Genomic DNA, 15812 nt, shown 5'->3' on the forward strand with positions numbered 1-15812 from the left:
TGGGCTCGGTGACAGAACCAGGTCCAGCCTCCCGCACCGCCCGGGGCAGGACTGGAACGGCAGGGTGCCCAGGCATCCCTCACCACTGCCAGCGGGGAAAGCCATGGGGTGCAACGGAGCCTGAAACGACCAGGATCCTGCCCAAGGCCAGTCCTGGCTCTTCCCTCAGCCAGACCGTGCAGAACAACCAGAGCACCCCCAGGGCTTGGGACAAACCTCCCTCAGGAGCAGTGGCAAAAAGGACGGTGCCCCTTGGTGAAGGGGGATGGCAGGCTGGGCTTCCTGGCCAGCACAAAGGTACATCCAACATCTTTGTGAAATAACCCGCAAAGTGTGAAAAGAAGCAACTTCTTCCCAAAAAAACTATGGATTTGCTGATGCCGACAGAAGGAAAAAGCCTGGCAGGACACAAAGGCAGGGCAGATGTTTCTGCAGAGGACAGGACACCGAGAGCCGGTGGCAAAGGCTAACAAATCACAGGAGAGATATTAAACCTCACGCTTCGGGGCTTAAGCTGATATAGCTACTAGGGATTAGGAGGAAATTTAAGGGAGAGGGAGGGAGTTATATCCCACATCTGTCTGCTGCTGTCTCATAGCATGCAGAGCAGCATCATCCCTCTCCTGCCACCTGTACTGTCACACAGGTGACAGCAGCATCCCAAAGGCCAGTGCCACTCTTGGGAAAACCTTGCTGTGCTTTATGCTGCCAGGACGCAGCAATGAGGGGCATCAATCCAGGCACAGGGATAGAGCCAGGACCCCCTACAAGCTTTACTAGTGTTTAACTACTTGCCCAGTCACAGATACAGCTGATCCCAGGTACCTACCCCTGTCCTTGATATATCTAAAGTCTGGGAAGCCCCAAAATAGGTAGTGAAGCCAGATAAGTCACAGGTGAAATAGGGCAAGTGGCTGGCCGAAGCCAGCCAGACCTCCCCGAGGCAGCAGCTGAATCCTGGCAGGGTTTCGCTCCCTGTCCTTGAGAGTTTAACGCCAGTTTGCTCAGCTGCCGCCCTTTCTTTGCACTTCGCACACGTTTAAACAAAAACCGTCAACCACTCCCTCAAGGAAGGCAAACAGTGCGTCCAGCTCCCAGCGCCTTCCACAGCTCTTCCAGCCCCCGGTTATCGCGGGGACATCACACCCACCCCTGCATCACCCCGGCATCCTGTGCCCCTTAGCCCTGCACATCCAGGGATGGGGCCACCCAAACCTTGCCAGGCACTGTCCAGCTTCCAGGAGCCGTCACCTCTTCCCAGGGACACGAGCCCTGGCTGGGGGGGCTCTGCCTCTCACCTCCCCCGGAAGCCCCAGGCCCTCAGCGCTGCAGCAGCCGCCCCGGCCAACTGGCGCATTGTTGGTGAGCGCGGCCAGTTCGGGGATGTGATTGATCGGTCAGGGAGAAAGGCCAAAGCCGTGACAGGTCGTTTAACAATTTCAATTAAACTCTGCAGCACTCTGACGCGGAGGGGAGGGGGAGAAAGGGAAGGAAATTAAAAAGAGGGACATTTCTATTGCTGCTCCCTGGCTGCAGAAGTGACCACAGTGTCGTCCTGATGTTCCCTTCCCACAGGCAGGACATTGGCCCTCGCCTGTCCTTCCCATCCCGCTCCTGCCCCCAAAACTCTCTCCCTGCCCGCCTCACCACCTTATAATAATAGGTGCTGTGACCCACTTGTACAGCAGCACTTGCGCGGGGAGGAGGGCTGTGCACAGTGAATATTAAACAACATGTCCCTAAAGTTCCCGCGGCCGGGACTGGCGCTTGATTTTTGCTTACGTGCAGTGACTTTTTTAGGCACAGGAAGCCCCGGAGGGCTGATCACAGCGACCGAGCTCCCAATCCACTGAGACAGCAGAAGGACTCTTAGAGGGATTTAAAAAAAAATAATAATAATCAGCATCTCAGTCTGTCATATGGAAAAGGCGCTTTAATGAGCGGCAAATGCAGCAAACGCTCAGCTCACATGGCATCAGCAAGAGGATGGAGAAGGGACCATAAGGGATGGGGAACAGTGATGTCCTCCAGGCAGGGGACAAGCCCTGAGCACCAGGCAAGCCCCCCACGATGGGTCCAACATGGGAGCCCCACCAGGGGGCTTGCAATGGTCTGGGCTTTTTGCTTCCCCACCTTATAAAAGAATAAAATAAGCAGAGGGAGGTGCTGACACGGCTGCAGCGGGGGAGTTAAACACACGTTCACGTGGTGCCCCATGGCTGGAGGGAGGGGAAGACGCCAGAGAGAAAACACAGACAGGGTTGAGCTGGGAGAGTTACTGGAAGAAACAAGTGTACGGTCACCCCTCCGGGTGCGTGGGGGGACGCAGAGACACGGTCACCCCAGCCTGCCCACGCTGCCTGGCCTTGGGACACCAGCTCGGGGGAACGGGGCTGCACCAGCCAGTGGAACACTCAGGTCTGATGTTATTTATTGCCTTGGGGGTGTCCTTCAACCCGCCTGCACAGGCAAATCGCTCTCTCCAGCTCAGGGACCCCGTACAGGCACAGTCCTTGAGCTGCACGCAGAGGCAATGACACCCAGTCCTGTCACCCAGGGAGGGGGCACCAGGCACCCCCGTTCCAGGGAGGAGGTGGCCCCAAGTCCTCCTGCAGGCCTGGCAGTTGGGACTTCCAAAGTTTTGGCCCCAGTCAAAGCTTTCCAGTAGCTGACCCCCTTCTCACATTTATAATCCTCAGTCTAACGCATGTTTCTCAGCACCAGCCTATCTACCCTGACCTGCTTCCAAGAAGCCTTAAAACTACTCCTGCCTGAGTTTCCCCTTTTCCTCCTCCCAAGGACAACTTTTTCCCCTCCAGCTTTCCCACACACACACAAGACCCCCCAAGATGCGCCGCCCTGGCAGGGGGGTCTCAGACCCCCCAGCCTTCCCCTGCCCAGAGTGGCTCCCGCAGCCCAGGCAGGCGCTGTGCACCTTCCCCCAGCCACGCGCTGCACCGAGCACCCTTTTATTTACTTTTCCCAGTTTCCTTCTCTTGGTAGGTCACGAGAAGCGACCAGGAGCTTAGCTCTCTACAAGGGCACCACAGCACCGGCCACAATCTGCTCTTCCACCTTCCCACCCTCCCCATCTCCTCCAGACGCTGTGCAGTGCCTGCAGGACCATGGTGCCCCCGGGCACCCCCATGAGCCCGACGTTCGCTCCAAGCCATGCTTGCCACTGACCTTTCTGAGAGCACACGCAAGTAAACAGCCCTGCTGAAGGGTTAAACATTACCAGACTGAAATTCAAGGCTTGACGATTGGTTCCAGTTGACCGGCTCGGATGATAATTTTTCACAAGATAAATATGGCCGGGAGCGAGCAGCAATTGCTAAAACCCTTTGTAGCAGCATCCCCCCACCGCTGCCATTTCCCTTTGCTGTCCCCACTCAGTGGCCCACGCTTCAGGGCCCCTGGCCCGGAGCCCGCGGGGAACCCGAGCCCTGCCGGGAGGATCTCTTACAGCCCGGTCATTCATCCGCACAGGCCACACTCACACTCCTGCCTCTGACCACGGCGTAACTCGCACTGGGGTTCGGAGCCAGCACTTGCACCCTAGCTTGAACAGCACCGAGCCCGTGGCCAGGACGCGAGCTCCAGGACAGGCAGCAGCGCCTGGTGGGGCAGAGGGAGCCCGTGGCTCTGCACTCAGGTACTCACTGCTCTTGGACGCCTTGATCTTGGCCACCAGTTTCTGCACGCTGGGTATGTCCCCGTTCTTCACAGCCTGGATCAGCTCCTGCTCTCGCCCCATCACGGACAGGTGGGAGCGGCAGCAGCGCAGAAGGCAGAGACCCTCAGATCCCAGTTGTTTATAAAGCCATAGGGATAAATCTGTAATTTCTCAAAACACACTTTGATAGGAGATGAAATCCAGCAAGAACAATGCTTTACAATCCCACAAGACATAAAATCCAGAAGGAAGAAGTCTTTCTGTTAAGGGTAGAAGTCCCTTTCTGTGTCGGGAGGAGCAAGACCCGGATGGGATTTGGTTGGAGAACATGTGATTGATTAAAAGGAGAAATAGTTCAGCACTTCAGGATAGGCTCCCGACAGCACCGGGGCTCAGTGAGACAAAGCCGGGCAGCTCGGGCCGGTGCAGTTGGCATTGGGGCGTCCTCAGCCTCTCGCAGCTCTACCGGAGTCAGAGGTGTCGTGCTTTGCTCCCCTCGCCAGGCTCTGCTACACTGATGAGTCCCTAATTCTTCCCAAAGGGATTATGGGCTCTTCACCATCTGGAAGTTATAGATCCTCCCTCTCTGGTGCTCATTAGCCCCTTCGTTTCGGCATTCCTCTTGGCAACAGCGCTGCAGCCACGCTGGGGAGCCCCGGCACGGCAGCCCAGGACCTGCGGAGGGGAAGAGCAGAGTCAGCCCTCAAAAGCCATTTACCTCCCAGCTCCGTCGCGACAGCTTTTGTATCCGTGCCGAACAACGAATACTTTGACTATATTTAGTCCTGGTGGGACTTGGCTCATCCTCATGTTAAATAGAGAGGGAAGAACCTGCGGAGGAAACCTCCTGAGGGTGCTGTCAGGGGGTGCCTGAGGAGCAGGATGGGGACACAGCTCCTTCTCTGTCCCCTTCCACAAAGGCATCACACGGAGTTTGGGACACCACAGTGTCTCTTCCTCTCTTTTCCCAGTAGCAGCGCCCAACAGACCGAGCTGGGGAGGTTTAGCCAAAGTCCTCTGAAGCCCATGGCAGTGGATCAGCCTGCCCAGCACCCTTCCCTTCCCAGGCAGGGGTAAACTCTTATCCTCCAAATTACCCAGGAACGCTCAGTGTACTGGGACCCAATACATTCTTTAACTAGTACATGAGCTCTTACTGGCCCAGGGGAGAAGCTTGGTGTAACTCAGCAGCACAACCGCACTCAAGAGAACAGGATCAAACCCAAGTCTCAGGTGGATGGGGTATCCTGGGGTGGTCACAGGGTCCCATGGCAGCGGTTCACATCTTCCAGCCCATGCCCTCCTGCTGCACCCAGGCTGTCCAAACTGGGTGGCAAGAAAATCCCTCCTGGTCCAGGGCCATGCGTCTGGCAGGCTGCTCCGATGCCCAGGGAGGAGTGTGCGTGCAGGAGGGCAGGGAGCACACACCATGCCAGCCGCGAGGCTGGCGCCACATCACCCCTCAACTCCCCCTGTGCCAATCTGGGCCAGATCAGAACCAGTTCTGGTTCCCCCAGCCATTGCTCAGGCGTGCCGCCTCCTTTCCCAGAGCACTCGCCCTCAGCCATTTATATAATATCGGGTGTTGCTTCCTCTGAGCAATCGAGGTCACTGTTTTGAGGATGGAAACCACAGGGGAGAGAAGGCAACAGCAGGAGGACGGGTCCTGCCTGGGTTGGGGGGTTGCAAAAGCAGAAGGGGCATCCCACGGCACAGCATCGCTCAGCCCACCCACCATAAAGCTGGAAGCTGCGACCACCCATGAACGCAGACCCCCTGTGGGGTCCCCACACTGCCGCCCTCCCCGGGGTGCAGTGGGATTGAGGGCAGCCAGAGAGGAGATGCTCCGGTGCTGGCTTAGCTCCTGGAACAAGGGGATGCTGAGATTCCCACACCAACCTGGGGGGTTCTCCCCCAACCAGCTCACAGTTCATTCAGCTAATTCGGCTCCTTGGGGTTGGTAGCAGGCACCGAAGGGAGGTCAGCTGTCACCCCTCTACATCCTGAGGCACCCACATTAGTTTATCTATGTTACAACAAAGTTTCAGCCACTTGACTCAGTCTAACCCCTTGCCTCAAACAAATCCCCTCCTGAAACCTCCTGCGTTGCACCATCTTCAAAATTGCTTTATTTCATTTAACCCTGTACACTGCATCCAACTTCACGCTGCTCTTCAAAAGTGCTAACAAAAAGTGAGTGTGAGGGCGCTGAGATTATTTACTCGTTTTAAGAAGTCCACACGGCCTCACTTAGAAAACAGCGCCGTGCTGCTGCCTTCCTCTCCTGGAGCACATGAGGCTCCGTGATTAACTCAGAGGTACTAAGAGCTCCAAATACCAATCTCCACCTCTGCAGCCTCTCAGGAGAGGAGCAACAGCGAACGTAAAACTCGAGAAACGCACAAAGCTGGAAAAGCAACAGCAAACAACCCTCCCACCCGAGCAGAGCTGAGCCTCCAGCCCAGGAATCCACCTGGAGAATCAAAGTATCCCAAACATCCCCGCAGCCAACACCAGCACCGGGAAAAAGGAGGGAGAGGGGGAAAAACAAAACAAAACACAACAAAAACAAACCAATTACGTAAGTAGAGAAGGAAAGATGCAAAAAAGCAGCAGGCACCAAGAGTTGGTCCCGAAGGGGCGGGCGGGGAAAGTCGCCTCCCTCGGGAGGCCCCCGGGAAGCCCCGCGCTGCCCGCCGGGCCGGCAGCCGTGGGGGCACGGCTCGCGTCTCCCCTCCCCGTCCCGGGACCCCCATGGGCCGGGCTGGGCCGCTCCCTCCTTCGGGGAGAGCTCGGGGGGATTTTTGCCCCCACCGAGACGACTCGTTCCGCTGCTTCTGCGAGCGGCCCGAGCCGGGCGGGCTCCGCAGCCGGCGGCCCCACTCACCTGGCGGCGCTCCCAGCCCGCCCGGCCGCGCCGCACCGGGGCGAACCGAACCGAACCGAGCCGGACCGGACCGCGCCGTGCGGTGCCGCTCCGGACCGAGCCGCACCGAGAAGTACAGAGCAGAGCCGAGCCCAGCCGAGCGGCAACTTGCTGAGCTGTATGGAGCAGGACCGGCACCGAGAGCGGACCGGAGCGAGCAGCGCGGTCCCGGCTGCCCGGCTCGCAGGGCGGCGCGGCGCTCGGCAAAGTCCCGCTCGGGCTGGCCCCGTCCCGGCAGGAAATCCCTCCCCGGCCCGGCCTGATTGGAAAAGCCCGGCGGGTTGTGCAGGCTGGGCAGGGCCGGGGCTGCTGTCACTCAACGTGATGCGCCGGCAGATTTGGGCAGGGCCGCGGGAGCCCGCCGCACCGGCACCGCGCCCGCCCCGGCCGGGGATGCCCCTGGGGCTCTCGGGCAAGCGGCTCGGTTTGAACGGGGCCGGGCAGGAGAGCCAACGCAGCCCGGGACCGGCTCCGGGGGGCGGCACCGATGTGGTGGGCGATTTCCCAGCCCAGGCACCGACCCGCTGGTCCGGGACCGACACTGGCGGGAGATCAACCATCCTCGACCCGGGACTGACCCAGCGCTTCTGGACTAGCCCCGGGGGACAATCCCCCACCTTCAGCCTCAGAGCGACCCAGCCAGCCCTTTGCCACCTCCACCACCAACCACCCTGGCAGAGGGGTGCACAGGCTGCTGACAGAGCACCCCCAGAACCAAAATCCACTGATACCCAGCTACCCAAGCCACAAATTAATCCTACTCTCACAAAGCTCTAACACCACCAAAAATCACCCATTTCTGCCAGTCCTCAACAGAAACACCAGAGCCAACCACTCCCCCAAGCACAGTTTTCTTAAAACAAGAGATTGCCTAATAAAGCTGGACAGCTTTCATTGCATGATACTACTGGATTATCATCAACTAATCAGACTGAAAACACACGGAAGCTTTGATTTTGTTCCCTAAGTGCCCAGCCCATAGCTCCCTGGGGGAGCTGCAAAGATCTGGTACATCTTCAAACCAGGCCTAGAGATATTTCACCAAATGATGTATTCATGAGCAATCTCAAATAAGGGGGGTCCTCAGCAAGGAGGAGGAACTGACGTTTCAAGACACACCCTGTCTTTTCAGTTTGGGAATAAAGAGATTATTATGCACATCTAATTATAAATGTCAACATTTTATGGCTGCTATGTTGAAGCGTGAAGCTGTAAGTAGACATGCTAGGAAGGGCTGTGAAGTGAAAGGTCTTGTTATTCCTCTTGTGAGTTTTGCCAGAGCTTGTAAAGCACAGTGACATTTATAATAATCCCTTGAATTTATGTAGCACCTTTTGTCCTTTTAAGGATCTTAATTAAGATTTGCAGCTCCCTGAGCACAGACTAAACCCACTTTGCAAAAGAGAAGGCCCTGCTTTGTACAAAACTTGCGTCCTATTTCAGACAGGAGTAGGAACTTCTCTATGCCAACAACTTCCAGCAGCACATCATTACAACACAGAAAGGCATGCTGCACTGATACTCACACCCCAAAGTAATAGTGGTACGGTTACACTCATGTAGTTAAAACTGGGTAATTTAGGCTTGAATCTCTGGTGTCACACAAGCCTTTTGAAGGGAGGGTGGCACTAGAGGGCTTACACCAGAAATCCAAAATTTGAACCATTTCCCACCATATATCTCACATCTTTCCATCGACTCTCATATGTTGAACAGCTAGCAGATGATCCCAGCACAAAGACCCACCAGCAGCTCCCACCATAGCCACCTTACAGAACTGACAGACCCACCGTGACATTTATTCCCCTGTGTCCAAAGAGCAGGTGCTGAGAGCATCGATTGAGTTTCCATTGCACAGAATGCCCTTTAACATTTTGCTGCCTCTCTGCACTGGGATGAGATGTTTGCAATCCAGGGGTTTTTGGGGTGCAGGCACCCTTGGGTGGCTGGCCTTGTCCACAGCCCCTGCAGAAGGGTACCCAAGGCAGCACAAATTCGTGTTCCCCACTTTGTGTGCAGGGCCTGGGTGCTCCCACCCGAGTCGGGATGATGGGTCCAGCGGGCCCTGCTCCTACTTGCAGCTCTTCAAGTCGATGTTGCCATCTAGAGGTCCCTGCTACAACGATCGTCTCCTTGTGATTTTTTTTATTTATTTATAATTCAAGGCAATATTTCAAAGCGGCTTTTTGGGGCTATGGGCTGAGGGGGAAGAGCAGATTAGTTGCTCCTACAGTTGATGTGGTTTTGACTCAAAATGTCTCTATGCAATGCTTTGCCAGCTCTCCCCAGCCCATGTCTTTGCCTGTCTGATTGATGGCCACAGCTCATCCCAGCACCCCAGCAGCTGTGCAAACCCCTCCCTCTCTAAGATTATTTTGAGGATGGGGTAAAGACCTCCAAGTGATGCATTTTCTGCCAGGGAGGGAAGCGGCCCCACTGGCGGGAGCAATGCACACAGCAGCATCCACAGCCACCACTGGTTCCAGGTGAGGCTGTGACAGACACAGCTCCAAGATCTAACAGTGCAAGACTCCCACTCCCGAGTCTCACCCATGAGAACCAAACTTGGAAAGTCACAGATATCTCACCCCAAGCGAGACGGTAGGAGGTCTGCAAAGGCCCATACCAGACATCCAAAGCATTTTAAGTATGTTATGAACCAGCTGGTTGGAGATACATTTCTCCCTTCTCAGCTGTGGCTCAGGCTCCTCCTTTTGCTGCTGTTTAAAACCACAGGGAACATGCCCAGCTTGACTCAAAGACTTGCTGCTGCAACCCCCAGGGTGCCTCTTGCACCCAGGCAAAAAAAGCAGGTTACTGCCCAGATATAAAGCCACCCCCTGTAGCCCTTCTGACAGCTCCTGGCATTCGTTCCCATAGCTCCTGGCCTCGCTGGGCGCTGAAAGGTGAAGTGTCCCACTGCTGGGCTATGGTCCTGTCTGTAAGCATCCCAGCAAGTCTCAGTCTCGTTCCCAGTGCCCAGCAGTCACATCTCACCCCCAGGGACCCTTTCATGCACCGGCAGCCACCCTGTCCCACATTACATCCAGGACAGACATTTCACACCTGGCTCAGCACTCCACCTTGCTGGCTGCAATATCAAGGGCAAAGCTAGAGAAGGACAGGGGATCTGGACACACAAGGTGCTTATGTGTGCATTTACTCCATTGCCCTTTATAAACCCTCCTGGCAATAGCTGCTACTGGAGGAAGTCCAAGGAAAAAAATTATGGGGATTGATCCAGAGGGAGATGCACTGCCTACAAGGAAGAGAAGGATGCTGTAGGATGCTCTCAGGCTCTTGCAGAGAAGTATTTGGGCTGGTTTGGCCTCAGACACCTCCAACCCCACCCCACAAACAGCACAGCCACTGCCTGCAGCCATCGTTGCCAGGAGGGCTTCAATGCCCAGACACATCCCAGCCCTGGACACTGCTCCATGTGTAAGTGCCCTGTGAAGCTGAATATCAGCCACAGTATGTAAAGCAGTAGTGATTGCCCTAGCAGAGGTAGTGGTAGACAGCAATGTAAACAGCATCTAGGGTTGGCTCTCCAGCAGGTAACAGGGATTTGGAGGTGATTTAGGAAGCTCTGCTCAGCTACAGTCTTTTACAGCAAAGAAATCCCCCTCGCACACACCACCTCAGGTAACCAGTGCTCGGTTACATCACTCTGGAGTTCAGCTCTAAGTTCCCTCGAAAATCAGCTCCGCAGCCTCAGCTCAAACGCGCGAGCTGGGAGTTACAGCCCACACCAGCCTCTGCCCCGGCACAGCAAACCCCACGCACGACCCCTTCCCCTGCAGCCGCGTGGGAGCTCGGGCAGGAGCCGCCTTCCCACGTGCCAGCGCTCGGCTCCCACCAGACTCACCTCTCCAGGCACACGTGTGCTGCTGCTCGCACCATCCTCCCCAACCTCCTCCACCAGCCTCCCTGTGCTGACAGCCACCTCTTTCTGCTCCTGTGCCTTTCTTTTCTCTCCATCTCCTTTGCTCAGTCCCTCACTCAGGAAATTAAAGATAATCCTCCCTTTTTTTCTGCTGCCGGATTCCCTGTTTAACATTCGCTGAGTGTGCTTGCACTGATTCAAAATGGGATTAGACTTTCTGTTGCTTTGATGTCAGTTGGGCTTTGCACTTAAATCAGAGGGAGAAAGGAAAATGTCTGTTAATAAACCTCTTAGGTTCTGCCCATCCACTTGCACCCATCCTGGAAATGAAGGTCAGGCACATTTACCTTCCAGAATCAACCTGAAGGAACACACTGACCCATGACCACAGTTCCCTGCGCTGGGTGGTATACTCTGGAAACTCCCCATTTTCACCCTGCTCTGTTATCATCCAGCAGCCTGGAGGCTGAACGGCTCCCATCAGGAGGAAGGCATCATTAATCATCGGAAAACCGCAACTCGTTGGCCGTCAGTGAACATTATAACCTCCAGCTGCCGCACGGCAGGGAGCATGTGGGCCACCGGCATCGCTTCAATAGAGATCAGTGCTTGGGGCTGCCCACCAGGAATACCCTAAGCCACTCATTTCTAAGGGAGAAGCAGGTGTTATGGGATGGCTAAGATGGAAATCCATACCCTGCTCCTTGTGGTGTGACATTCATGCTACAGCACATCCATGAATTAGCCGGTTGCCTCTGCTTCCCTGGGCCTGAGCACAGGTGGCCAGGTCTTCTCTAGGTAACAAGCAGACCTGAGGGCTGTGGAACTGGAGATGTTCAGATGCATCTGAAACCATCTCAGCAGCTTCTACAGGTTATTTTGGAAAAGTGGCTCCAGGGTCGAGCACAGTCCAGCCATGGACAGGACCCCCTCTCCCAGCCCAGTTCACAGATGGTGGCACAGCCAGCGCTGGCAGAGAAGCAGGGACTTAACTAAGCTCTCACCAGGATCTGGCAGCTGTAAACCCTCTGTCACCTGTGCCACACCACTGCGCTGCAGCCACAGCTGGCACCGCCACGGCAGACATCCTTCAGGATTGCCCAGGGACTCAGGGAGCACCTCTGCCAACAGCACGGTGTCTAATCCATTTTGCCCAGTGCGCACACACAGACTTGATTAATGCCTGCAATGAGCTCCATCCATCATCGGGGAGTAAAGGAGATTAACTCCGCAGCACGCCTGCCTCGCGCTGATCCCATTCTCCAGGCCTCCTGATTAATGGCGGGGCCGCCTTATCTGTCAGGCCAGGAAACACGAATATCCGGGTTGAGTGGGATGAAGAGAAGCTGCAGATGGGGCACTGCCACGGCACGCTCCGCCATCAGGGAGATGCCCCATTGCTCCCCCAGCCCCCCTGCTACCCCGCTCCCTCCTGTCCAAGCTGGCAGCGATGGCCGGAGGGACAGCAGCTACTGGAGCACTGATGCATCCCTGCAGGAATGCAATGCCAAGAACCAAAGTCTGGGGCTGTATTTCCCCTCGATGGTCAACAAGTAAGATGTCACTCCCCATCCATGGAGGGAATTCGGACGAGCCAATTTGGAGGCCTAGAATAACCCAGGCAAATCCTGCCCAGGGCTGCGTGCAAGGCTGCGGCCGACCAGTGCTGCAGGGGCGGCTGCTCGGCCAGGCTCTTTCCCAAGAGAATACGCATGTAAAGTGGACGCAGGGAATTAGCGGTGCCATCTGGACCAGCTCCAGCTCCTGCCCCTGGCTCGCCACTGATGCTTCATTAACAGCTCCCTCCTTTCAGCTCCCATCTCCTTGGCTTCTGCCGCGATCAGCTGGGCTGGAGTTTTGTTGTCCTGGGTTTTTTCCAAGTGGAAATTATTTCTCATTTCTTTTAACAATCAGGACACAGAGAAAGAGACAGGAGAGGAAGGAATTTCCAGGAGATGAAAGGACTGGATTAAGGACACGGCTTTTACTTCGTTATCCCTGGAGTGTGGCTAAGAAATTCCTTTCAGGAGAAGGCTTTAATTAACTATGTTTTTCTGACAGGAAAGGAACCTGAATCTAGAGATAGGTCTGTTTTCTTGGGTCTGCTGACAACCCTGGCTGCAACCTCAGCAGTCCAGATTAATACATGCAGAGACGCTTTTATACAAAATTTTGCACAAGACATTTCGATTTGCTTTACAAATGCACTGGCTGCACCCCAGTCTGGAAGATAAAGCATAGAGGGAAAAAAACAAAGCAATCAACCCACACCCAAGAAACCCCCCAAAAAAATACCCACAAAAACAAGCATGAGCAAGGCTACTGTGCATGGTGCTGGTGGAAAGATGAGCTGAGTGCACTGAACCACAGGACTCTGGTGGCTCGAGATGCGGGAAGAAGCCTTTGCACAGAGGGATTACCCAGGGCAGGAGGCAGTAGAAATATCTCCATTGCCTTCTAGACCAACAGCCCTTCTCACACAGCAGAAGAAAAATCAGGGACAGGGGAAAGAGGCCCCGCAGCAAACTGGGACATTTAGAAAGCATCACACTGATGTATCTGCATTCTCTGCTGCCACAAAACCCTCCAGGAACTGAGTCAATCAAAAATAACATTTTGGGCTGATTTTTATCCAGATGAACTCTCTTCAAATATTTTAAGGCAACCAGCAAACCAGCCAACTTCTGGCTTGTTTAACCCTTCTCCTGAAACCTGCACTGAGCCTGAAAGAAAGCACCATCTCAGAAAACACCTTGTTCTGTGAGCTTGACCTACAACACTGGACATGGTACCAGGTCTGTCTGTCCCCAGCACCACCCAAGCCCCCTCCCTGCACCCTGAATCTGTCCTGACCTGCTTAGTCTTTCTGCAACTTGACTTTCTGTGGACACCTGGACACAAAAGACCAAAAATCCACACAGGTTTGCAGAGGAAGCCTCATCCCCATCTTACACAACAACAAAAACTTCTGCCAGGGAAACACCTCACCTGACCCCTGTAAGAATCACATTTGCCTTTTTTAGAGCCATGTTAAACAGGGAGATCACACCAAACCCACGTCTTGCTCCTCTCCTATCTTTCCAACTAATGAACTCCCAGCTGATAACAAATGCTGACTGCTGTTGCTGAAATGTCTGTCTGCTCTTAGCCTTTAACAGCCCAAGGGGCTCAGCAGTTTGCCAATTATTGTTTTCATAAATGAGCATCATTTTACTTTCACATTATAATTTTAAAAGGTTCCCACCTCTCCGGGTGCCCTCAGCCTCTGCCTCCAGCCCTGGCAGACGTCTCGCTCCCAGCAGCAGCACATGGCACATATGGCTCATTTGCCAGGGGAGAAGCAGAGAGGAAAGAAACATCTGGCTGCTCCAGCGACCCAACTGCTGCAGCGAGCAGAGCTTGTCCTGGGGCTGCAGGTTCATGTCGGGAGGGTTTCCCATCCCATGCTACCACCACTATCATCCCCTCTCTCAACACAAGAATTCAGTCTCACTTGTGATTTAATTGCTTATTCATTTTACAGGTTTCCAACTTCTCCATGCCTTCTCCAACCTAAGAATTTCCTGGGAGATGCTGTTTCAAACACTTTAAAGGACTTTAGGCTCGCAATGTACTTTAGTTCAGAACTCAGCTATTACTGCTTTCCCCCCTTCTGCCCCTGCTCAGAATCAGGATTGCAGTCTCTTGTTATAAAACACCAGCTCTTTTTTATTAGTTCTGTCACAAATCCTCGCTCTTGGATTTGCAATTTCATGTGACAGCCCTTTCCAGACACTGGCTAGAGTTTATCTCGTCTTCCTGACTTGAACCTCTCAGGATTTTTAGTTTTGCTTCATCTCAGATCTGTAATTTCCATTTCCAAGCTCAACACTATCATTCTCATTGACAAGAGTGGCGGAGCGCTCATTCTGGGCTGGGCAGACATCTCTTCTTGGTCATCAACACCTCTGCATCAGTTCTCCTGCTCTGTCTCCTCTTGAGCCCCATGCACAAACTACATATCTGAGCCAAAACCTTTTCCAGACTCTGGAGGAATTCAGGTTGGAGCTACCTCCTCCTTGCACTAACGCCTGTTCTTGTGAAAGGGAAGCACGGTGGCTAACACTGGACCCTGCGGCAGGATTTGCCTCCCCGGGGGCTCCTGGCTGTTTCTATCGGATGCCCAGAGCTGCCGGCAGCTTCTTGTCTCTACTGATGGGATCTGCCCCTTCCACCCAGCGCCCACCCGCATCCCTGACCTCAGCACATGGGCAGCGGACAGCCCTGGAGCTCACTGGCTTCTCAGCTTCCCCGTCACAGGGCAAGCCCCGCTTGGCCCCTTCTTGTTATTTTTGGCTCCGCTTTTGTCTCTGGGATCCTCTAACCTTTAGCAATGAAAACAAAACTGCTGCAGCCCCGGCCTTTGGCTCGCTGTGAGCAACCAGGATGGGCAGAGGCCAAAGACTAAAACCTCAAATTAGCAGCATGGGACTAGAAAGAGCCAAGACTGACCAGGCAGCTCAGACCTGTCATTTCAAGGGCAGGAATCCTGCGGGAAGAGAGGAGGTGGTCATCTGGTTTCAGATAAATACCAAGTTTGTGCTAATTAATTAGAAATCCAGCATGGATAACAAGAGGGTTTAGATGATGGTTTATTTAAGCATTCCTGTAAAGCCACATGTGAGTTTATCAAGCAGCTGAGAAAGCGAATTCACTCTGGTGTGTTCATTACAGATGCACATGTACGACAGAAAGCAAAGTAGCTCTGTAGCACTGATTGGAACTGAATCAGGCATTAAGACATGACAGCAACTTCTCTCTGAACACCAGGCCACGTATGCAGCACACATCTAGATGGATGACAGCACCACCCAAGTCACCATCAGGTTGCCTTGATGAAGCTACTCCTTCAAACTTTTGGTGTCTCTGTGTTGTGTGGGGTTCTTGTTTCGTTTGGTTGGTTTTTAATCATATAATTCCATTCAGCACACATCCCTCTGTAAGGATGCAAACAGTTATGCTGGGATAATCATTGCAGGAAGATTGATCAGATGGTACCTAACACAGCACTGATATAGGGAGAATTACTGTAAATTTTTTACCTCAAGCTCAGCCTGTGGCTTTAGGAAAAATAGTTAACTTTGCCACAATGTTTTCTTGCTCTGTAGATGAGAAGTGATAACAAAGAGTCATTTTCCAGGATCACAGGAGGCAAAATGGATCAGTAGTTAGAAACTACTTTACCAATCTCGCCTGAAAAGGGATAAGTGAGACTGATGTGCAGCTACCAGACAGACACAATGATATTTGAGTACTCAGTCAGTATGGAGGGTTGATGCACCATG

At 54.0% G+C, this 15812-nt stretch overlaps 1 protein-coding gene across 9 annotated transcripts in view; it reads right to left on the minus strand.

Moving 5' to 3' along the window:
- CASKIN2 (CASK interacting protein 2) overlaps positions 1-15812 on the minus strand; it is a 77589-nt gene that overhangs the window by 27026 nt on the left and 34751 nt on the right. For 5 of the 9 annotated variants that reach the window (XM_065034036.1, XM_065034034.1, XM_065034030.1 and 2 more), the window contains exons 1-2: positions 6564-6850; positions 3664-4351 (exon numbers count right to left, since the gene is read on the minus strand). In XM_065034036.1, the coding sequence (XP_064890108.1) occupies positions 3664-3757 (94 nt within the window). In that variant the 5' untranslated portion in view covers positions 3758-4351; positions 6564-6850. Of the gene's footprint in view, positions 1-3663; positions 4352-4833; positions 6515-6563; positions 6852-10470; positions 10586-15812 lie in introns of those variants that run through there. The other 4 variants (XM_065034027.1, XM_065034031.1, XM_065034029.1 and 1 more) reach the window with 4 other exon arrangements.

The sequence above is a fragment of the Columba livia genome, chromosome 18, assembly GCF_036013475.1.
Source record: "Columba livia isolate bColLiv1 breed racing homer chromosome 18, bColLiv1.pat.W.v2, whole genome shotgun sequence".
NCBI lineage: Eukaryota > Metazoa > Chordata > Aves > Columbiformes > Columbidae > Columba > Columba livia.